The sequence below is a fragment of the Chinchilla lanigera genome, unplaced genomic scaffold (genome assembly GCF_000276665.1).
Source record: "Chinchilla lanigera isolate Chin_1 unplaced genomic scaffold, ChiLan1.0 scaffold00096, whole genome shotgun sequence".
NCBI classification, from domain to species: domain Eukaryota; kingdom Metazoa; phylum Chordata; class Mammalia; order Rodentia; family Chinchillidae; genus Chinchilla; species Chinchilla lanigera.
The window spans coordinates 7626986-7647370 of NW_004955497.1; the positions used below are offsets into that span (position 1 = coordinate 7626986).

General features: G+C 35.7%; 1 protein-coding gene across 1 annotated transcript in view; it reads left to right on the top strand.

Annotated features, from left to right (window-relative positions):
• Pan3 (PAN3 poly(A) specific ribonuclease subunit) overlaps positions 1 to 19556 on the top strand; it is a gene marked incomplete in the record, with an annotated part of 146064 nt that extends 126508 nt beyond the window's left edge. Inside the window, 6 exon segments of the mRNA XM_013505498.1 lie at positions 259 to 349; positions 5058 to 5197; positions 7625 to 7754; positions 8198 to 8262; positions 13985 to 14123; positions 16573 to 19556. Of these exon segments, the coding sequence (XP_013360952.1) occupies positions 259 to 349; positions 5058 to 5197; positions 7625 to 7754; positions 8198 to 8262; positions 13985 to 14123; positions 16573 to 16713 (706 nt within the window).
• Between the last annotated feature and the right edge of the window lie 829 nt (positions 19557 to 20385).

Consider the following 20385-nt stretch of genomic DNA (forward strand, 5'->3'; position numbering starts at 1 on the left):
TGGAGAGATAAAAAAGAAACTAACCTATTAGTCAAAAAATAAAAGTGATCATTTACTGATTTTTAGAACCAGAAACATAATCTTTGGTTATCCTTGGGCCTTAATTTACTTATCTTTAAAATATTTGGTAGAGATTATCCGGGAGTGCAGATGGAAATGAAAGTTAGAGTACTTAGTATTCTAAGATTGCCTGATACTAGAGGAAATACTAAATATCCATTAATATATAAGAAAAATTATTCTAATTATTTTCTTTAGGTTGCGAGTAAATTGTGTTGGAGTTTTTGATGTTTTAACATTTGATAATAGTCAAAATAATAATCCATTGGCATTAATGGCACAGTACCAGGTAAGTAAGAACTAACGTGAACGCTTTACTTACAATTGAAAAGATAAATTTTTGTTTAAAGTTTATCAAGTGTTAAGTCTAGATTTTAATTCATTCTTAAGTGGCCTGTATGCAAACTTTGAACATGTGTTTCTTAACTGCCATGAAGTGATAGTGTAAGAGATCTTACAGGTTGGAATGTACAAAATTAATGGCAGTGTCAGAGAGTAAAGTGAAAATACATTTATATCATTAGGAACTTTCTCCTTAGAATAGATGGAAACATTCACTGGTCAGCTGAGTGGATTATATTAAATGACACTATTTTCACTTCGTTAGCCATACCTTTTCATTTTTGGTTTTAGAACACTTGTCCCACTACAATAAAAATTTTAGAGATGTTTCGAAAGAATTGTTAGATTTGTCATTTTCTAAGTCATTTTTTTCTTCTGTTTAGTCTGTACCTGTCACTCATTGCTTGCGTATTATCAGAATTTTGTTGTTGTCTAACTTTATTCTAGTAATGTTGATTAGGCCCCATGATGTTCTTAGCTATTTTGTTATTTCTTATTTCCTTATATATAGGATAATAAGGTATAGCAAAATGAGACCCTGAGGCTGGGGTGTAGCTCAGTGGTGACTGCTTGTCTAGCATGTTTATCACCCTGGGTTTGAGCCCCACGCTGAAGAAAGAAAAAAAGAACTGGTCTCTGTAAAGAAGTACTAAGAATAGTTGCTTTTGCCTTGATTACTCTGTGTACATAACATGGCTGTTTACAGTAAATATTTTATCGCCAGTTTGTATTGAAATGCTTCACATTGGGATGTACAGCTGCCAGTTTAAGGCAGTTTTAGCTCCTTGTGCATAAGTAGTTTTGGGGTGTTTTGTTTTGACATCACCCTGAAATTTGGAACAAGGCAAACTTTTAATCATAGGAGAACACCTTATCCTTCCATTGTTCATCTCTTCTCAATTTCTGTTTAAAGTTTTGCAAGATGTAAGTTCACTTCAGTGTAAGATAAAATATCAGAAAAAAGAAGAAGTGACAATAAGAAATAGTCCAAGGAAGTGTTTATTCCAATTCATGTAATACATCTCTTGCTATTGAACCACAGGCAGTGCAGTCTAAAGACTTACAGGCACTCACTGGACTCCGGTGTATGCAGGCTTCTTGTCTTCCTTCCTTTCTGCTGAGCGCACCTAACCAAACCCCTATGGCAGTCAGCTGACCTGATTGATAACAACATCTAATAGGCAGTACAGGGAAGAATCCTGACTGACTCTTTCCTTCAGCAGCAGCTTTCTACTGCCTAAGACAATTTGCCCCTTCTTTTTTTTTTGGTCTTTTTGAGGCAGCGTCTTGCTATGCAGTTCAGGCTGGCCTTGAGCTCACTTTGTAGCCTAAGTTGGTCTGGAACTCACAACAATCCTCCTCCAGCCTCAGCCTCCCAAGTGCTGGGATTACAGACGGGCGCCACCACACCTGGTTGATTGGCCCCTTCTCATCAAGGTGGTGGGTTTTTTTGTTTTTTTGTTTTTGCAACGTTCTTCTTATAGTTAATGCCTAATTAATTGGCCCTGATTAAATTTTCTTCATTATCTCTGTGCTTACAAAAGTGACTGATTATTGACTATTAAAAAGTAATACTCTTCCTATATCGGAGAAAATATTACACTTTTGGAAGGATATTAGGAACTATTTAGAACTGATACCATCAACTTCTATTTTAAGAATTTAGAAAACCCCTATCCACATTTAAAAACAAAGCAAAACATGCCTTCTTATTTCTACGTTCTTTTCTTAGTAGACTTCTCATTTTCGAAATTACCGATACGGGCTGCAGATACAGTTTAGGGTAGAGTACTTGTCAAGCATGCACATGGCCCTGTGTTCCGCCTCTAGCAGATCCCCCTCCAAACACACATATTATGCACATGTGTGTGGGCACACAGAGGCTAATTTGACTTTGTTTTCCTGTGTGTTGGCGGTATTATTTTCTAATTTTTGTTTACAAATGTACAGTTCTGTATTTCCATTATTTTACAGATTGTATAGTTACCTTGTAAAACAAGACTCTTTAAAAGAAACAAATTTTCTCTGAGTTCCAAACAACTGTGTTGAAGTATTATGGCAACTGATTTTGTAGGTCAGGAACTACCTTCATAAATAAACTCAGTCAAGTTTTAGTCAGTAGACCTCTTTATTTTTCAGCAGTAAAGAATGTGTTGGACTTTTTTCTTTTTGCTGTGTATGTGTAGAAGATTTTTTTGTGTAGTTTATTTACAGTAAGATATAGGAGAGAATTAAAGCCAGTCTCGAAAGGTAGAGTGCGATTTTACAAAGCAAAAGGTACCTGAGAAAGGAGTGCATTGTGTCTTGTAGTCTTATTTTCCAGTCTCTTCCAGACACATGAATAGAGACCAACTTTCATTAAAATGGACATTAAGCCATAGACAGAAGCAGAAAGAAATCAAGAATTAGGAAGAAGCTGACAATGAGTGGGGGGGCTGAATTCAGCAAGTGGGGGGAAAAACAAGATGGAGGTAAGGAGCAGACTATCAAATGGAAAATTATTTAGCTGAGAAATAAGGAAAAGAGACTTACTCAGTTTATATGATGTTTAAAAAAGTATTTTAATCTAATCTGGATTACATGTTATGTATACTTTACTTCTAAAAGTGGATGTTTCTGCATCAAGTTAGCTTTAGTGAGATAGTAAGATATATTCAAAATAGATGTCATTTTTTTTTAACCCATGTAGTTCTTCAGCTACCTTGGACCTTTATTTTCCTGCCTCATACTGGGGAATAATGGAATGTTCCAGGGTGGAGGCTTAGTCCAGCATCAGTGCAGGGTGCATGCATGTGTCCTCTTGATTTCTCTTGGCCATGATTTCCAGAATTTCACTCATACAACCTGGAACGTTTTACTTGAACCTTCGGTGTGGCTGAAGGGACTCTTCAGAATGCACCGCATGCCTTCCAAGAGCAGCCGTGCCTCTCACACACACCTTCCCTTCTGCCCACTGGGCCTTCCTTCCCACACCTCTACTTGGGTCTCTTCTGATAGATTGAGAGTAGTTTGTGTATCTAATGTGTTCTTCTGTTGATTATAGGATCACATATTCAGTGTTTGAGATCCACAAATGCTAGTTTTAGGTACATTTTTAAATTTGAACTTCTAAAATGTTTTAATAATGGAGTTTGACTTCCTCTGATCCCTTATTGTTTAGGTAGAATGTTAAGGTTAATTATCTAATACTAAAATAATCAGATTGGCTTAAAAGACCTGATTTTCCAAATATGCCAGTTAGAGACAGTCTTCTATCCTTGTGGTTCTCAACCCTGGCTGTGTGTGAGAATTTCTTGTGGATGCTTTGAAAAGCATACCTAGCCCTTACCCCAGGATAACAGAACCCAAACTGGTGTGGGGGTGTCCTCTAGGCGACGTTTTTTGTCAGTTGATTTTGATACGCAGCTAGATTTGAAAATTTATTACACTAACCCATTACTCAGTGAACAGGCATGTATTCAGTAATTCAGAGGCGATTTCAGAGTTTGAGGATTTGCAGAAATCTTTGGTAGAAATTGATTCAAACGATTTTCTGTCAACTTGGAGCTGTATATTTTCTTAGGTGTGTTTATGTGTGGTGGTTGTCTACCAAGCAGGGGCTTTTAGGGTGACTATTTTCTTTCCTGGAGTTGCCGAGGTGATTAAAGGACTTATCTTATTACTTCAGTTGACTGTCTTCTGAAAATCCTTTTAAAAAGAAAGCCTCAGAGGATAAATCATTAAAGGGGGTATGGAGTAGAAAAGAGATAGTTCTAGAACTCAGAGATCTGTTGCATTACAAGCAAAAATAGTCTTATTTGGAAACAAAGACAGATGAGGTTTCATTGAGGTTTGCACCATTTTTGATGGCCTAGAGAACAAACACGCTCCAATATTAATGCTTATGTTTGTAAGGGATAACTTTCCTTTAAATCTTCACACTATGTTGTAAGATTCATGCAAAATGAAAAAGTATATATGTTAATTGCAGTGATCATAAAGCCAGTGTACTGTAAACTTAAATTTGTTATAACAGAAAAAATCAGTTCTATTTAAATTTTTTGAATTGAAAAAAAACCTCGTAAAAGTAATAGTCCCATAGTTGGCATCAGACTGCTTTATGTTTCTTTCTTTTTTAAACAGAAAAGAATAAAAATAACAATAAAACAGTTTCAAAACAGGCTAGTAGGAGAGTAACAATAATTAATACATTGGGTATTGTTATATTCATAGTAGTTGTTCGGAGTACAAGATACAGGCATGAAATATTGTCCAAAAAAGTATTAGCACAAAACTTTATTTTCAGTAACTAAGAGAAACTAGCTGTATAACTATTTTAACTATCTTGCGTGTGTTACATGTATATATTTTCCCTTCCTTTCCCTTTTCTCCTATCACAGCTTTGCTTTGTTTCTTAAAATGTACCCCTAGGACCACTCACAGCAGCATTATCTGCATGATTTTAAAATGGGCCACTTCATTAATGAGAATCCCTGGAGGAGAGGCTCAGAAATCATCTTTATAATCAACTGCAGTTGAGTGCCAGTTTTGAGAACCCTTAAGCTCTGCAACTTACTTATAATGATGTGGATTTTTTTTTCCCCATTTAGGCAGTATTATCAGTGTACTAAATGTGTACCTGTAAATTAAAATTTGTATTTATTCTTTCATGTCAGCAAGCAGATCTGATATCATTAGGAAAAGTTGTGTTGGCTTTGGCTTGCAACTCTTTGGCAGGAATTCAGAGAGAGAATTTACAGAAAGCCATGGAATTGGTGACAATCAACTACTCTTCTGATCTAAAGAATCTGATCTTGTAAGTTCTTTTTTTTTTTTTTGGTTTTTTTCCGGTACCGGGAAGTAAGTTCTTAATATACGATTAAAACATACATTAATCATATGAGATGAAGAAACAGCCTGTTTCATGTTTGGGTATTGCTTTCATGTGGAACCTTTCAGTGACTGTTTAGTTCCCACAAGTAAAACCTGAGAATTTTTAGTTAAGAACATATTTCTTTGAATAAATTAAAAAACTAGTATGCTTAAAGTAGTTATTGATGTTTAAACATCTGGTCAAAGGGCACTCTGTAATGTTGCACTGATATCCTCTAGTTCTATGTTCCCTTTTGAATTTAAATTAATTTAAATTAAAAATGTATTTCTTCTGTTATACTAGCCATATATTAAGAGCTCAAAAGCTACAGGTAGATCCTGGCTAGCACAGGACTTTAGACATCACAAACATAGAACAGTTTACATCATCTCAAGAGAGTTTTCCTGGCCCATGCTGCTCTAGAGAGTGAAACCTGTCATAAATTTCTTAAGACACCAGAGAGTATAGATTTGAACTGAATTGGGCTTAAGAGAGACCCACTGGAATGCTGTCCCCACGGAGGACTTCTTGCTGGCTCAGACACATCGAATACTGGGAGGTTCCAGAGGGGGTAGGTAGCTACAACCGTCATTGTAAGTTACTCTAGAGAAGACTATGGCAGGAGGTCTCTTTTGAAGCTTTCCTGTTACATTCTGGGAGCAATTAGAACTTATTGATCCTAATCAACAGTCTCTTTTAGCTTTCAGCTGTCCCTTCTGATCTTTCTGTGTAGCCTTGGATTATCCTGTTTCTTTTTGGACCAGCCCTGGGGTATGGAATTGGGGGATTGAGGATGGGGGTGCCCATGTTTTCTTTGTTACCCTGGCATAAGTATCCTGCTGTGACAGAGCACTGGAAGCCAGTGGCTGCCTGGATCCTCTTAATAACCAAATAAGATGATTTATTTTTTAAATGAAAACATGGTTTACATATGATCACAGTGGTGGTCCTTAGCCTTAGTTTGCAACGCCTAAGTTGTTTCATATAATTTCAGATTATAATCTAGATTTTTTCTTTTAAGGGAATAGAGGATACAAATGTAACAAATTGGCTGTATGCTAATAATTATGGAAACTGGGTGATGATACATGGGGATTCATTATACTCTTCTGGCTACTTTTATAAATCTTTGAAATTTTCCTTAATGAAAAGTAAATAAATAAAATCGTGCTTCAATAGCAATTTATGAGCTAAACTTTATGGAACAATCAACCATGTATCAGATGTTTTTGAACTGCTTAACATGAATTAATTTACTTATTTCTTCCAGTAACTCTATAAGTTAGATACCATTATTAGCCCTAACTTGGAGACTACAAAACTGAGAAATAGAGGTAAAGTAATTTGTCAAAGTCCAATAGCTTACAATAATTTTTTAAAAAATTATCCAAATATAAATGTCAGTAATTAAAGATGAATAGCTAAGGCAGATGTTTTATATGTGTATAATCATTTATCTTTTGGAGGCTTGTACCCTAATAAGAAGAGTTAATAAGTATATAAGCAAATAAGATATTTTCAGATAGTGGTTGGTCCTATGAAGATAATAAGAATTAAAGCAGAAAAGTGAAAGATAGCTGCTTTAGTGAAGGTCAGAGAATGGTTTACTTACAAGTTGCACAGTAGCGGGTGACCAAGGATCACTATATTCTAACAGCTCTTGAAACCTGTATGACTTTCTGCCCTAGTTAGAAGGATAGAAGGAATTGTTCTGGTTTCTTCTGATGTGTGTTAATATGTAGAGATTTCTCAGAAACACAAATATATGATGACAGTTGATAAATAAAGTAGCGTAACAGAAGGTAGCACCCTAAAAAGCTCATTTAGCCTAATTGAAGACACAGCTTTGGTTTCAAAAATTACCTCTTGCCAGGCATGGTGGGGTGTACCTGTATTCCCAGGTACTGAGAGGCTGAGACAGGAAGATCATTTGAGCCCACAAGTTCAAGACCAGGGTGGGCAACATAGAGAGATCCAATCTCAAAAACAACAGCACAAATTTACTTTCAAAGAGCAATAGGAAAAGCTACCCAGTACTTCATTCTCAAAAAACTCTGTAACAAGACTTTTCATCTAGCAGTATTATAAAGAGAGATTTGAGAATGGAGATGGGTAAGTGTGATCCTCCTCTTTCTTCGTCACCTCACACTAATGAAAATTTAGGAAGAGACATATTTCTCCATTGTCTCTTAAAATTCTCCAGTGAAATGGCAATGAAACATTAAAAGTGAATTTGACCTGAATGAAAAACGTGTTTTCATATTGTGTACCCTAGATGATGATGACAGCAGTAGCTATGTTTTTGTGGGTTATGTTGTTTTTTTTAATTGCATTTTGGGCATTCAAGTGGTTTCTCTTTATCTTGGTTAGGTATTTGTTGACTGACCAAACGAGGATGCGAAGTGTAAATGACATCATGCCCATGATTGGTGCTCGATTTTATACTCAATTGGATGCTGCTCAAATGAGAAATGATGTCATCGAAGAAGACCTTGCGAAGGTAAAGAATGAGGTTAAAAGAGCGTGGGTGCATTGAATGTCAGTGTGTACAAATAGGTATAAAGCTCAGTAGTCATCATACTGAGTATAATGGCTAATTAGCTAAGGTTGTAGGTATTTTTGTGCAAACTAAATATTTAGTAGTTTAATTTCTCATGTCCTCTGGGCATTGTTTTCCTTCATGATTTTGCTGTAGTCATGACAAAAATCTTGAGCTTTCCTGTTACATTAACAGTTCCTAAAAATGATTGACTGTATAACCTAGAGTACTACTGTTGAATTAATGGACATACTGTATTGTATAAGTGTAATCGAAACATGTGGATGTTAAGATTTGTTGCTTAAACGTAATACTTGGTGCATAATACTAGTTTTGTAAACATTAGTTTTTATATTCATTTAGCGGGAGCATTAACACCTTCTTTCTTTTTAAAATTTTTATAGGAGGTTCAAAATGGAAGACTGTTCAGGCTTCTAGCAAAACTGGGAACAATCAATGAGAGGCCGGAGTAAGGATTTACAGTATTTCACAGTGTGTTTTTAATCAGGGGCGTTATTTTGAATAATGAGAATGAGCAAACCTTTTTCTTAGTAGTTTTATTTGGAAAAGAGAAAGATGCTTATTTGATCTCAAGATTGTTTAGAGTATTGTCCCTTCACCCTAGCCTGATGAATTTTACACACAGACACATATAGAGAGTGCATGGTGTTAGAAATCTCTAGTGTGCTTTTTTGCACTTGAGGAACATTTTGTAACTAATACCCTGTCTCTTTTGAGGCCTGATCAGATCAGTTTACCTTGGTCAGCAGAGACTTCAGAAACCTCTAGTTATTACGTGCCTCTTATTTTCTATTAAGATACAATTTTTATAGCTGTCATTCTGGTAACATTGGAAAGTTTTACGTTGTGGTTTGGTTCTGCATGTTTGTAAGTTGAAAGTTAACCATCTCTTCCATCAGCAGAGTTGGTATTTGTACTGTATAGCTGTCAAAGACAATAGAATTGCAGCTATTGTGATTATAATAACTTACATTTCAGGGTCATTTCATCTATCGGAGATACTTCATTGCTTGTGGAATTTTCTTTTTCCTCCTGTGAAACTCAAATCAACTTACCCTCCTTTTTTCAAAGTTGAAAGACAGACTTAGGGCTTTTCCTAATGTCCTAAATGAAAAGGATGTTATCTGGGTTAAACTGTTTTTTTGAAAACTTTTCACTGTTTCTTCTGGCATTTGTCTTTGTATTATAAAATGTATGCTTACACTGCTCTTTCTTGATTTTTTTTCCTGATACTTATTTTAGCTAATGACTGTCCCCTTCCCTTAGCATGCACAGCGCATACTCTCTCACATTGTACCGCTTAACCCGTAAATGTTGAGTGAAATCTGTATTCACTGTTGACATTTTATGCCTAGGTAAATATGGTTTGTTACTGTACCACATAGTAAGCATAATTATATTTCCTTTTTCTTGTACCTTTTTGGGGGGAGGACATTGTTTCCTCACAGTTGGTAATACCCTTACAAAGCTAAACAAATGAAAAATCTTTGTCACCAGTTCATTGCAAACTCTACCAGGGTTATAAAACACCTTTCAAGGCTGGGGATTTAGCTCAGCGACACAGCGCCTGCCTGGCAAGCACCAGGTCATGAGTTCGATTCCAGGTACCAGAAAAAAAAAAATAAATAAATAAAAAATAAAAGAAGACACCTTTCAAAAATAGGTAACATGTCAGTTCCTTCTTTATCTTCTCCTCTGATAAATTCCCCAGAAGTCTCTGCCCTCCTATTCCTTCTCGTCTGGCTGTACTTCACACCTGCCCACATTTCACACTTCAGATCTGGAGCTCCCTTCACTCTCCTGGGAATGCTCCTTTCCTCTTTGTGTTGGTTACCTTGTTTCTTACTTTTCCCCTTGATTTATTCTTTTAATTTAATGAAACACATCTTTCTTCTATCTTCCTGTGAATGGTGAGAGTTTTGGGTCTTTGCAAGTCAAGAAATGTCTTTCACACACTATTGATGATATGATTGCATGTAACATTTTAGGTTCTCAGAAAATTCTTAATTTTTTAAATGAGTTACATATTTTTAAAATCTTTTTGTAAAAATAATAAAAAAAAAAGGATTATGGTTAAAAACAAAAAAAGAGTATCTCTTCTCATACCTGATATTCCCAGTCTCCCCCATTGCTTCCACTAAATTTATTTTACTTTCTTTTGTCTAACTTCCAGAGATACAACTCTTCCTTTCTCTCCCCTTCTGTCTCTTCTTTTGTCCCTCTTTTATATATCTTTCTTAAATATGTAAAAATTTGAGACCTTATGCAGGGCTCTGTATGTTATTTCTTGCTCATAACAACATGTTTTGGAAATCTGTGTTAAGAATATATCAGGCTTATAAATGTGACCTGACTTGGTCCTTTGAACAGTCCCATGGTGGAGGTTCTGGTATTAGCCCCACTTAACGGAGAAATGGAGGCATAGACAGGTTACATAACTTGTCCAGTATCAGATAGTTACTGAGTATGTCAGCGAGGAGTCGGATCTAGACCATAGCCTGAAATCTGTGCCCGTATCCACTGGGTGGTTTCCTCACGCTTAGGCCCGGTCATGGTCCATCCTGCTGTACGATTTATTGCCTGGGGTCCCTATGGATGAGCATGCGGGTTGTTTCCATGTTTCGCTAGTGTAAACAGTGCTATAAGGACTAAATTATGCATAAGTTTTTGTCTGTATAATGTTTGGCGCAGTTGTGATTGCTAGTTAGACATGTCACTATAATTTTAGAGTTATTACAGTCATGAAAAGTTTTGTGTAATTTCTGAGACCATATCACCAGTACTTTTCAAACTTTTGAAGTTTTATTCTGTGTTTTTGATCCATTTTTATTTCCTTTTCTGTCTGTTCATATTGTTTGTCCATTTTTATTTTCAATTTGATTGCCTATTTTTCTAGTTGATACATAAGACTAGAGTTTTATTGTGATTTTTTTTTAAAGCTAGATTTTGATTTTGATTCTAGTTTTTTCTGTTCAGATATATCTCTATCAACATATAGATGTAGATATGTCTGTGATTGATCACAGTTCTTTTGTGCTTCTGTGTTTTGAGTCATAGTTAGGAAGCCATTTTCACTCAAGATTATAAAGCACTTATGGTTTCTTCTAGATTGTTTCTGGTTTTATTTCTTTCTACTAAATTTTTTGTATATGTATTCAGAAATTGTATATGGGATAAGGTATGAATCTAGCATTTTTTCCACAGACAGCTACCTAGTAGTCCAAAAGCTGTTTATTAGTCCAGCTTTTCCCTGTGTATTGAAGCAGTACCTCCACTGTAACTATTACAGTGATGGAAGTTTCAGAAATCTAGCAATGTTCTTTTCTGTCTATCATTTCATTGTATATTATTTGTATAGTTATATGTTACGTTTTTGGTTTTGTTTTTTTTTTTTTTTTTTGGTTGTTTTTGGACTTGGAATGGAACTCATGACCTCGCGCTTGCTAGGCAGGCACTGTGTCGCTGAGCTATATCCCCAACCCCTTTGTATAGTTATAGTATGCTGATTAATAAAAGTTAGGTATTTGTTTTTCCCCCATTCTGACTTTTTTGCCACTTGTTATGAGTGTACTTAAAAAATGGATTTCTCTGTGGTTTTTGCCTTGATATCTTATAGACTGCGTCATTTTCAGTAGATTGTCTTAGGTGCACATCTTACCAACTGCAAATAATGGTGATTAAATTTCTTTTCTGATTCCTACACTTTTAATTTCTAGTGAGTGATTTTGCTAGCTACTAGTAATCATAATTTTGTTTAGAGTTTGAAACAGTGTTCGATTGCTTCTTTTTAACTTCTAGCCGGATTGAAAGCCATTTCTTTTCTCTAATCCTTCTTGTCACCCAAGCTTTAAGGTCTTTTGTCAGTGATTCTCAGAAGTTTACAATGATGTGACTTGGTGTGGGGTTTAGATCCAAAATGATGAATCTTTAACAGGTGGGTCTCTGTAATTTTCGAATCTTAATGTTTTTCAGTTCTGGGAAATGACCTCTACTATACTATTTCTTTAATAACTATTTCTTTTGTTTTCCTGGAATTCCCATTGCTCGGATGTTAGGTTTTTTTAATTTTCCAGTAGTCTTGTTTTCTACCTCTTAATTCCTCTTGTTCCACATTTTGGGCATTATCTCAGTTTTATTTTCTTTAAAGTTAAAGGTCTTTCTGATCCTTTAAATTTTAAATTTTCTGCTATATTTTTAATTCCAAGAGCTTTTCTGTCCATTAAGTATTTACCTTAGCATTTCTGAAGCTGTCAGTTACAGAATTTTGGTGGTAGGTATGGTAGGGGTTAAGTTTTGTTCTGTTCTCTGTAGTATCTCATAGGAAATAATGAATTTGCTTTATTTTGTTTTGTTTTATTCTCTCTTCAAAAGATTTGGACACTTGGCCATCCATTTAGGACTTAAAAATGAAGTCCTAAAAAAGCTAAAGGCAAAGTGCTGTGCGAGGTGGGGATTACAGAACGGTGAGCTTTTTTCTGGGTAGGGTAGGATAATACTGTTATTATGTGTGGTTTTTGTTTCCGTTTAATAGGGTCCCAAATGTCATCATTCTTCTTGAGCAGAATCTCCCAGCCTACTGTCTGTGATGTAAGCCTGACAGCCATGGTATGGGAATCAGGCAGGGGGAAGGTTTTTGTTGAGTAATGTCTCACCTGTGACTCCTTAGTGTCCATTTTAATGGAATCCCTGGGGCTGGAGCTTTTCTGATTTGTCCCTTCCAGAGAGTAAATCTCTAGCTTCTGCCACCAGAGGTGAGGGTGGGGTTGAGAGAAGGGCGCTCTGTTTGCTTTCTGTAGAACCGCCAATTCAGTTCTGCTGATTTCAGCCTTAGTCTGTACCTGCTGTAGTAGTGGTTCCTGATGATGCCAGGTCCTGTACCTCACCTATACAGTTTGCCTCTGAAAGATTTCTTCTTCCCTGCTTCTTGCACCTCTTACAGCATTAGGGTTCAGTTTTATCAGGTCTGTTAAGTCCTCCCATTGAACCCATCCTTCCACCTTCCAGATTGCTACAAATTTTTAAAGAAATATTATACTAGTATTGCTTCTTCGGATCCCCTTGTTTTTACATTTTTATCCTTTTTTAGACATTTATTGTTATTTTGAGGACAGTTGAAAAGGAGCAAAGATAAATGGATATGTTTAATATGCATTTCAATTGGAGGTCCAGAATGACCTTTGCACAGGTTGTGATTGTGTTAAAAGCCCCTTGTTCTGAGACTGGGACCCTGTGTTGTTAACATGACCTAAGGCTGCATGGTGTGCCCGCTGTTTCTCAGTTTTACTTTGGATCTCTTAGCTTCCGTCATTTTTCTTCCCTCCTTTTTCCTTCTCTCTGGCTCCTCCTTACTTTTTCTCCTCACCTGCTCCCTCCTCATACTTTTACTTATCTAACTCCTTCCAGACACATGGATCTTTTTTACCTTTACTCACTGTTCCGTAATTTCCTTCGCAAGTACTGATCACTAAGAAGCATCTTTGTTCTGGGAAGCATCTTTAACAAGAAAACAAGCAACTACTCCTTCCTCTGAAAACCTTCCTTGTCCTCCTAGGTGAATTCATGCTTCTGTTCTCTGTGATATCCTTTTAATAGCATTATATAACTATTCAGTTACCACTTTCTTTGATTATTTCAGTATAATCTGCTTACCCACCAGACTATAAGTTCCTGAGGTTACTGAAATGAAAACTCATCTGATTCTCCAGTTTTTTGCAGCTTGCCTTCAGATCAAATTGTAGAGCATCACAGTCTACTTTTTTTGTTGTTTTTGAACAGTTTGTTTTTTTTTTTTAATTTTGTGGTCACTGGTGAAGAGGAAAACTTATCTGATGACCTCTATAACCTACAGGATGGGAGAAAAAAAAATGTTCTCTTACAATCTCAGTTTAAAGCTATCCATAGACTTTATTTTTCTTTCTTTCCCATTTTATCTAATAAGAGCTAAAATAAAAAAGCAAAAATAATGCCTAAGGGGTGATTGCCCCTGAGAATTGACTTACAAACTGGAATTCATATAGTTCTGTGTTCAGTCAGACTTCTTTAACACTACAAAAAAAAAAAACCCTGTAATATCTTACCAGTTGAAAAAAAATAGTCTTAAGTCAGAAAAATAAGCCTGGCCATATGGCGTAGAGCATGAGTTACTAAGGTAAAATATTAACTTCCCCCAGGTTTCAAAAGGATCCTACTTGGTCAGAGACTGGTGACCGTTATCTGTTGAAACTCTTTAGGGATCATCTTTTTCATCAGGTGACAGAAGCGGGTGCTCCTTGGATTGACCTCAGTCATATCATTTCTTGTCTTAACAAGGTAATTTGTATCTGGATTTTTCAAATTACCACGCTACCTACAGTTTGTAGAGTTGCATCTTATATAAATCCTAGGAAACTTAAGAAATGAAATCAAGGTGTACTTTCCCTATAGGCTTATAAAACTTTTTTAAAATAACATTTTCTAGAATAGGAAGATTTTCTAACACCTGCATAATTCCAGAGTTTTTTGTGGTGATAAAATGCCACAAAATAACTGCTTTCCTCTTTTGTACTGTATTTATTTTATTTACAAGTAATTTTGTTATACAAGTAAAATGAGTGGGAGAAATAACGGTGATTTTTTTTAAAGATTTAACTCTTTTGTTCTAATTCATTGTGAGATATATTATAAATTTATTATTAGCTACAAGTATTACAATAATAAATGTACAAAATTGGCAACATCAGTAAATGTCTCTGCTGTAGTAAATGGATTAGGTGATTGGATAAATTAAATTTGAGAGGTGAGATTTTTGATTCTGGAAATGCTAGGAGATACACAATTTACAAAGAAAAGGAGGAACATGTTTTCCATATGAATTATTTTAAATTACAAAGTTGAAAACTGATCCTTAGAAGTAAATTCTAGGCTTTTCATATAGGTTTATTTATAAACCAGGGTTAGAAATTGATTCCACAGTCAGTTTTTTAGTAGCCTGTGACTAAGAATAGTTTTATAATTGTAAAGGGTTGGAGGGGGAAAAAGAGCAAAAGCAAACATTTCTTATCCTGCTCTTTGTAGAAAATATTTTTCAGTGCATGGCCTAACCTGCTCTTGAATTGTAAGTGGAGGAGAAAACACTACGTAGAGCTCAGAGTTGAGAGCTGTTAGTGCATAGTTAGGTTTGCCTTTCTGGGGAGATGGTGTGTTGGGTTTTAAAGTACTGCTTTCACTTGTTTTGAATTTCTTTAAAGCTTTTTAGAAAATACCAGCACAAAACTATACATACAGTTGAACTAATCCATTGTGATTTACATTTTTCTTTTATTTCTTCTAAAGGGAAATGACAATTCCTTGAGAGCAATGAGTAGAAAATAAGTCAAACAGATTCTAGAACAGGGCCACGGATACAGCTCAGTGGCACAAGCGCCTGCCTGGCAAGTGCAAGGTCCCGAGTTTGATTCCCAGTACCAAAGAAAAAAGATTTTAGAGCGTACTATCCTTAGTATTAAAGCACCAGTAATTAAAATACATAGAACTATTACAAACAGTAAATAGGACCATATGGAATTTAGTGTAGTGGAAGGTTAATTTAATGAAAACTAGACTAACTGCAAGTTCTATATCATAAAATAACAAAATTTATCTCAAATCTAACGTGTGCCAATTTTCTAAGTTTGAAAGGTGTTTAATAAACTAAAAGGGGAGAATAACCACATTATTTGAGCTTCTTTTGGTAGAAGTGATGACAGAGCTTCACTGGCAAAACGTGTGGAAAGTTTGAGTTGCCCATGAGTTTTAAACGTATTCTAATGAGTCAGTTAGTGAACTAAGGAAAGAGAAAGTATATTGGAAAGTAACAAAACTAAAATGGAAATCATAAGGAAACTTACTTGATGGGCTAAGGATTAGTATGTATGCTTTATAAAGATCAAAAATAGTACTGTCAAAGCTCTATAGGTAGAAGTTGGTAAAGATCATAAACTAGCATTTACACAAGAGGAAATAACAAAAGTAAATATCTGAAAAAAATTAAATAACCATACTTAATTAAAAATGTCAAAACAGAAAGGTACTCATTTAATATGGGACTCCCAGTAAATTGTTACAAATTGTAAGTCAGTGGTGTTCAATTGCTGTCCTTTGCAAAACAATTTGTCTGTATGCAGTAAGCTATGAAATCAGTCATATTTCATATTTTTATTATTTGTAATTTTAAGTTTTTCTCCTAAGGAACAATCCTATTATTTCCTAGAGAAGGGGAAAAAAATCAATAGATGAATATCTGCATTGCATTGTAATTCTTGGCCCCCCAAAAAAGGAAAACAAGCCAGGTATGGTTTTGCATGCCTGTAATCCTAGCACTTGGAGGCTGAAGCAGGAGAATTGCTGTGAGTTTGAGGCCAACCTGGGCTACATAAGCAAGTTCAACCCCAGCCTGTACTACATAGTTAGACCCTGTCTCAAAAAAAAAAAAAAAAAAAAAAAAAAATCAACAGAAACATTAGGGAAATAATTACAGAGTACCAATTTAATGAAATACAGCAATAGAAGCAAATGTTAAACATGAGGAATAAGTAGAAACAGAGTCATATTTTAAAAACATCTGAGTTCAACATTGTAATAACTGACTAGTAATGTGGACTATTTGTAGATAATCTGAAAAAGGAATATGACCAAAGTCTCTAAAATATCTGTTACTGTTACTAGAAATGTCTTCAAATAGATAAGGTAGCTGCTCTTCTGGTGGTATGAACTGTATATTTTGTGTATCTGTCTGTTTCAGCTGGATGCTGGTGTGCCAGAAAAAATAAGCCTGATTTCCAGAGACGAGAAGAGTGTACTTGTGGTGACTTACAGTGACTTAAAGCGCTGCTTTGAAAATACTTTTCAAGAACTGATTGCAGCTGCAAATGGTCAGTTGTAGTATTTGCTAAAGATACCTGCAGGAACTTAACCAACAGCGAATTGCACTACAGCTGAACTGTTTCATCGTCTCCTTTCACGTTGAGGAAACATACAGGAGATGAGCAAAGCTGCTTGCACGTCAGTCAGGTGCACTGTTACTTGAAAGGAAGAATGTTTCACTCATCAGAGAGCTCTGGCTGCCATTGGAGGCTCTGTCTGTGAAGAATTAATTTCAGATCAAGGAGCACCATCAGGTGAATGATGCTCCTGCTTTTGTTTTTTCCCACTCGTGTATGCACTAATTTTATTTTTTTTAAAGACTTTTTTCTGATCTCCGAACTTTTTGCCACATTGTATACTGATTAAGGGAAACTATTTGTAAGGACATTTTTGGGAAACAATACTGGGCAGAATTTTTGCCATGGAAGGTTGCAAAATTCACTCTTTTGGGGATGGGTTGCCCTAAATGACATAGTGGACCAGGTAAATAATTGCATAGAAGTACAGTATAGTGCATATTTCTTGTAAGAGTATTGTATGCAAGCTCTGTATGCCATCCACTGTTAATTCAAACTGAGATTCTTGTTTTGTTTATGAGAACACACAGCAAAATATCAGTGAGTTCTTGGGTATGAATTTCCCTATTAGTTTATTTAAATCTCTTCTGAAGAAGGATGAGATAAATAGTAATTGAGGGAGCTTGTGCAGCTTTTTGCTCCAAATTCACAAAAGAGCCTTTTTAAAAGAAAGCCTGCTAGTCAGATACATTTACATTTATGCAATTTTTAATTAAAAACGAAAGGAAGAAATTGTGTTTGAAGTCCTAAAGTTCAGGAGTATCTTACTTTAGGTTATTTCCAGCTTGCTGTTTTTGTATAAAGTTCTGTTCTTTGAACCACAGCTTTATTATGGTACTTTACACTGGATACAGACACGGAGACACTGTTCAGAAGACGAACTAAACACAGCAGTGGTCTGGCACCAAGAGCTTTCTGACGTTTCACAGCCCAAATCTGGCGGGATAATGATCTGCTGTGCCTTTGCAGTCACTGCTTAGCCCAAAGTAATAGTCCTTTTGATAATAACTCTCTCTGTGGGGTCTTCCTGAAGAAGTCCATCTCAAAAGTTCGACATTTTCCTTCTCGTAACTTTCTTACATTCGGACATGAAGTTATCGCCAAACTTGGGTATTCATGGAATTTCTAGTTAATGAAATGCCTATTCTTTGATACTGAAGACTGCCAAATACATAGGAATTGTCTTTCTTAAAAAACAGTAATGCAGACTATATCTCCTTTCCCAGCACTGAATGTTTTACTAGCACTGGGTGCTCACCATGCAACTATGAAGAAAAGGTGGAAACTCAGAAAGACGGTCAGGACAGACTCTCGGGCACTTGCAACTGATGTTACTGTCTTCAATTTTAATAATTACACGTATTTGTGTACTGCAGAGTAGTTTTTAATACTTCTCTGTCCACTTTTATAAGCTTTAAAATGATTTTTCTCTGCCTTGAAATTTGCATCAAGAAAAAGCACCTCTCTCCACTGAAAGCTTCGAAGACTAGAGACACGCTTTCCATGTCTGAACACGTGCGTTGGAGTCCGCGATCGGTAGCGTCAGTTGTTAGCAGGAAAGTCAATTACTGCATTTGATCTGGATGGATTTTAGGAGAACATAATGTTCAATATTCAAAAGAGAATTAATATTTGCCACCGTAATGTTCTTTTTTATGTAAAAGGAACAAGAACTTGGAGACATTAACATGCAAAAGTCTTTTATCATTAGCTCATGTATTTGAGGAAGAGCAGCTGTCTTTTTATATGTTTTTTGACAAATCATATTGTAATTCTTTTGTACAAAAAAGAACTACTTGTATTCTAGAAAAAATATGAAATGCTTAATTTATAAGCGGGCTGGAGATTTTTTTTCCAATATTGTTTTCTTTGAAAATGAAAGGGGATCATCTATTTTAGTTTTGGTTTCTAGGAACTTTCTGAAAATTTTGATTTGTGGACCAATGTTTTGTGAAAGCTAAGGAATGGCAGGGGTAAAATAGGGCTTGACTCTCTCATTCTGTATAGACCAGCAAACTTCCCTCTGCAAGGCAAGTTCACATCGTAAATCCAAGAATGTACCGTAAATACTAGTTTGCTAAAGCCCCTAGTGACCTCAGGACTTGGTTTGAATATAAAAGGTAGACAGCTGTTATGTTTTCATGAGTAAATATTGTCATCCGGAAAACAGTTGGTGTCAGGTAATATTTTTTAGCTTTGTTTTATATTTATTTTTCATTGCGGTTTTTTTTGTGTTTTTTTTTTTTTTTTAATTGGAAATGGTTTTCAAAAGAACTCTCAGTTCTGCTTAGGTGTTTTTTGGGGGAGCCTTCTTTTCCATAGTATAATTCCACTTAAGAGGTTGTCTAAAAGTTAGTCTTTAATCCATAGGAATATTTTAATATCTGAGAATAGTCAAATTAAGGATATAAACGTTCCATATCTTCCTTTACAACAGATAAAAGCACAGAAAGGACAACCTTTAAAATCATGTAACATTGACCATTTCAATTTTTTGTACCTATTTTAAATTCTGTTAGTGTATTTACTTCATTGTAAATATTTTTAAGGGTACCCTTCCATTTGCTTTTGACCTTGGTTCTGTTATTTGGATGTCAAGAACTTCCCTAAAAAGCACCAGTATGTTAAGTTCTAATGTCATGATCCCAGTATATGTTATTCATCTTTAATCCTGGTTTTAGTTTCTATGTGTACAGCATATTTTTAATAAAGAATTACAGAGATACATTTGTCTTTTTTTTACAAGGGGGTTACCTGTTCACACAATAAAATGTTTGTCTTATAACTGGGTTTTTAAAGGTTATTTATTGTTTATGTATTTTGGAAAAATTTTTGTTTTAGGATGAATTGTTCACAGATTTATTCATTAATGTATCCGATACTTGTTAAAGGTGTCCTACTGTGTCCTTGGATTTATTCTAGGCTACAGATACAGGGACTTGTTATTTACAAAACATATAGTGATACTCAAACATCTTCCTGTAATACAAGACGTAGAGTGTAGTAGACCAGAGAAGACTCCCTGTGAAAGGAGAGGGAGTATGTGGCTAGTTTGGGTCAGGTTGGTTCTGGTTGGGTCTGGTTTGGTTTGGTTTGGTTTGAGAGGCTCTCCTTTTCCTAATTTCTCTGGAAACGTTACACAGGGATAAAGAACATAGCAGAATATTAACATTTTGTTGAGCCTGGGTAGTGAGTGTTTATTGTGGGTTTTTTCCCCTGTACATTTGAAATAAAAAGGTGAATAAATGTAGTGCAGGATATCAAGTGAGGAGGGGCTTGAGGCATAGGTGGAGGGTACCTAGGGTAAAGAGAGAGGCGGGATCACCCCAAGGACCGGTGAGTGGCTTTCGGAATTGAGAGAAGTCGGGGGGTCTTGTGTGTGTGCGTGGAAGGAAACTGAAAGCTGTCCGTGGTTTCCAGTGGGAGTCAAAATGGCTATTATGGGTTCCTAGGAAAAAAGGGTCTATCTAGGATAGAAGGAGTATTTGAAGGCTCTTTTAGCTGTAGCTTCTTAGGGGAAAATATGAAAAATATTATTAGAGTTAAGCCAGTGTTCCATTTGATAACACTCAGATAAGTGAGTTACAGCTTTATCATTTTCATCGCGTGTGTCC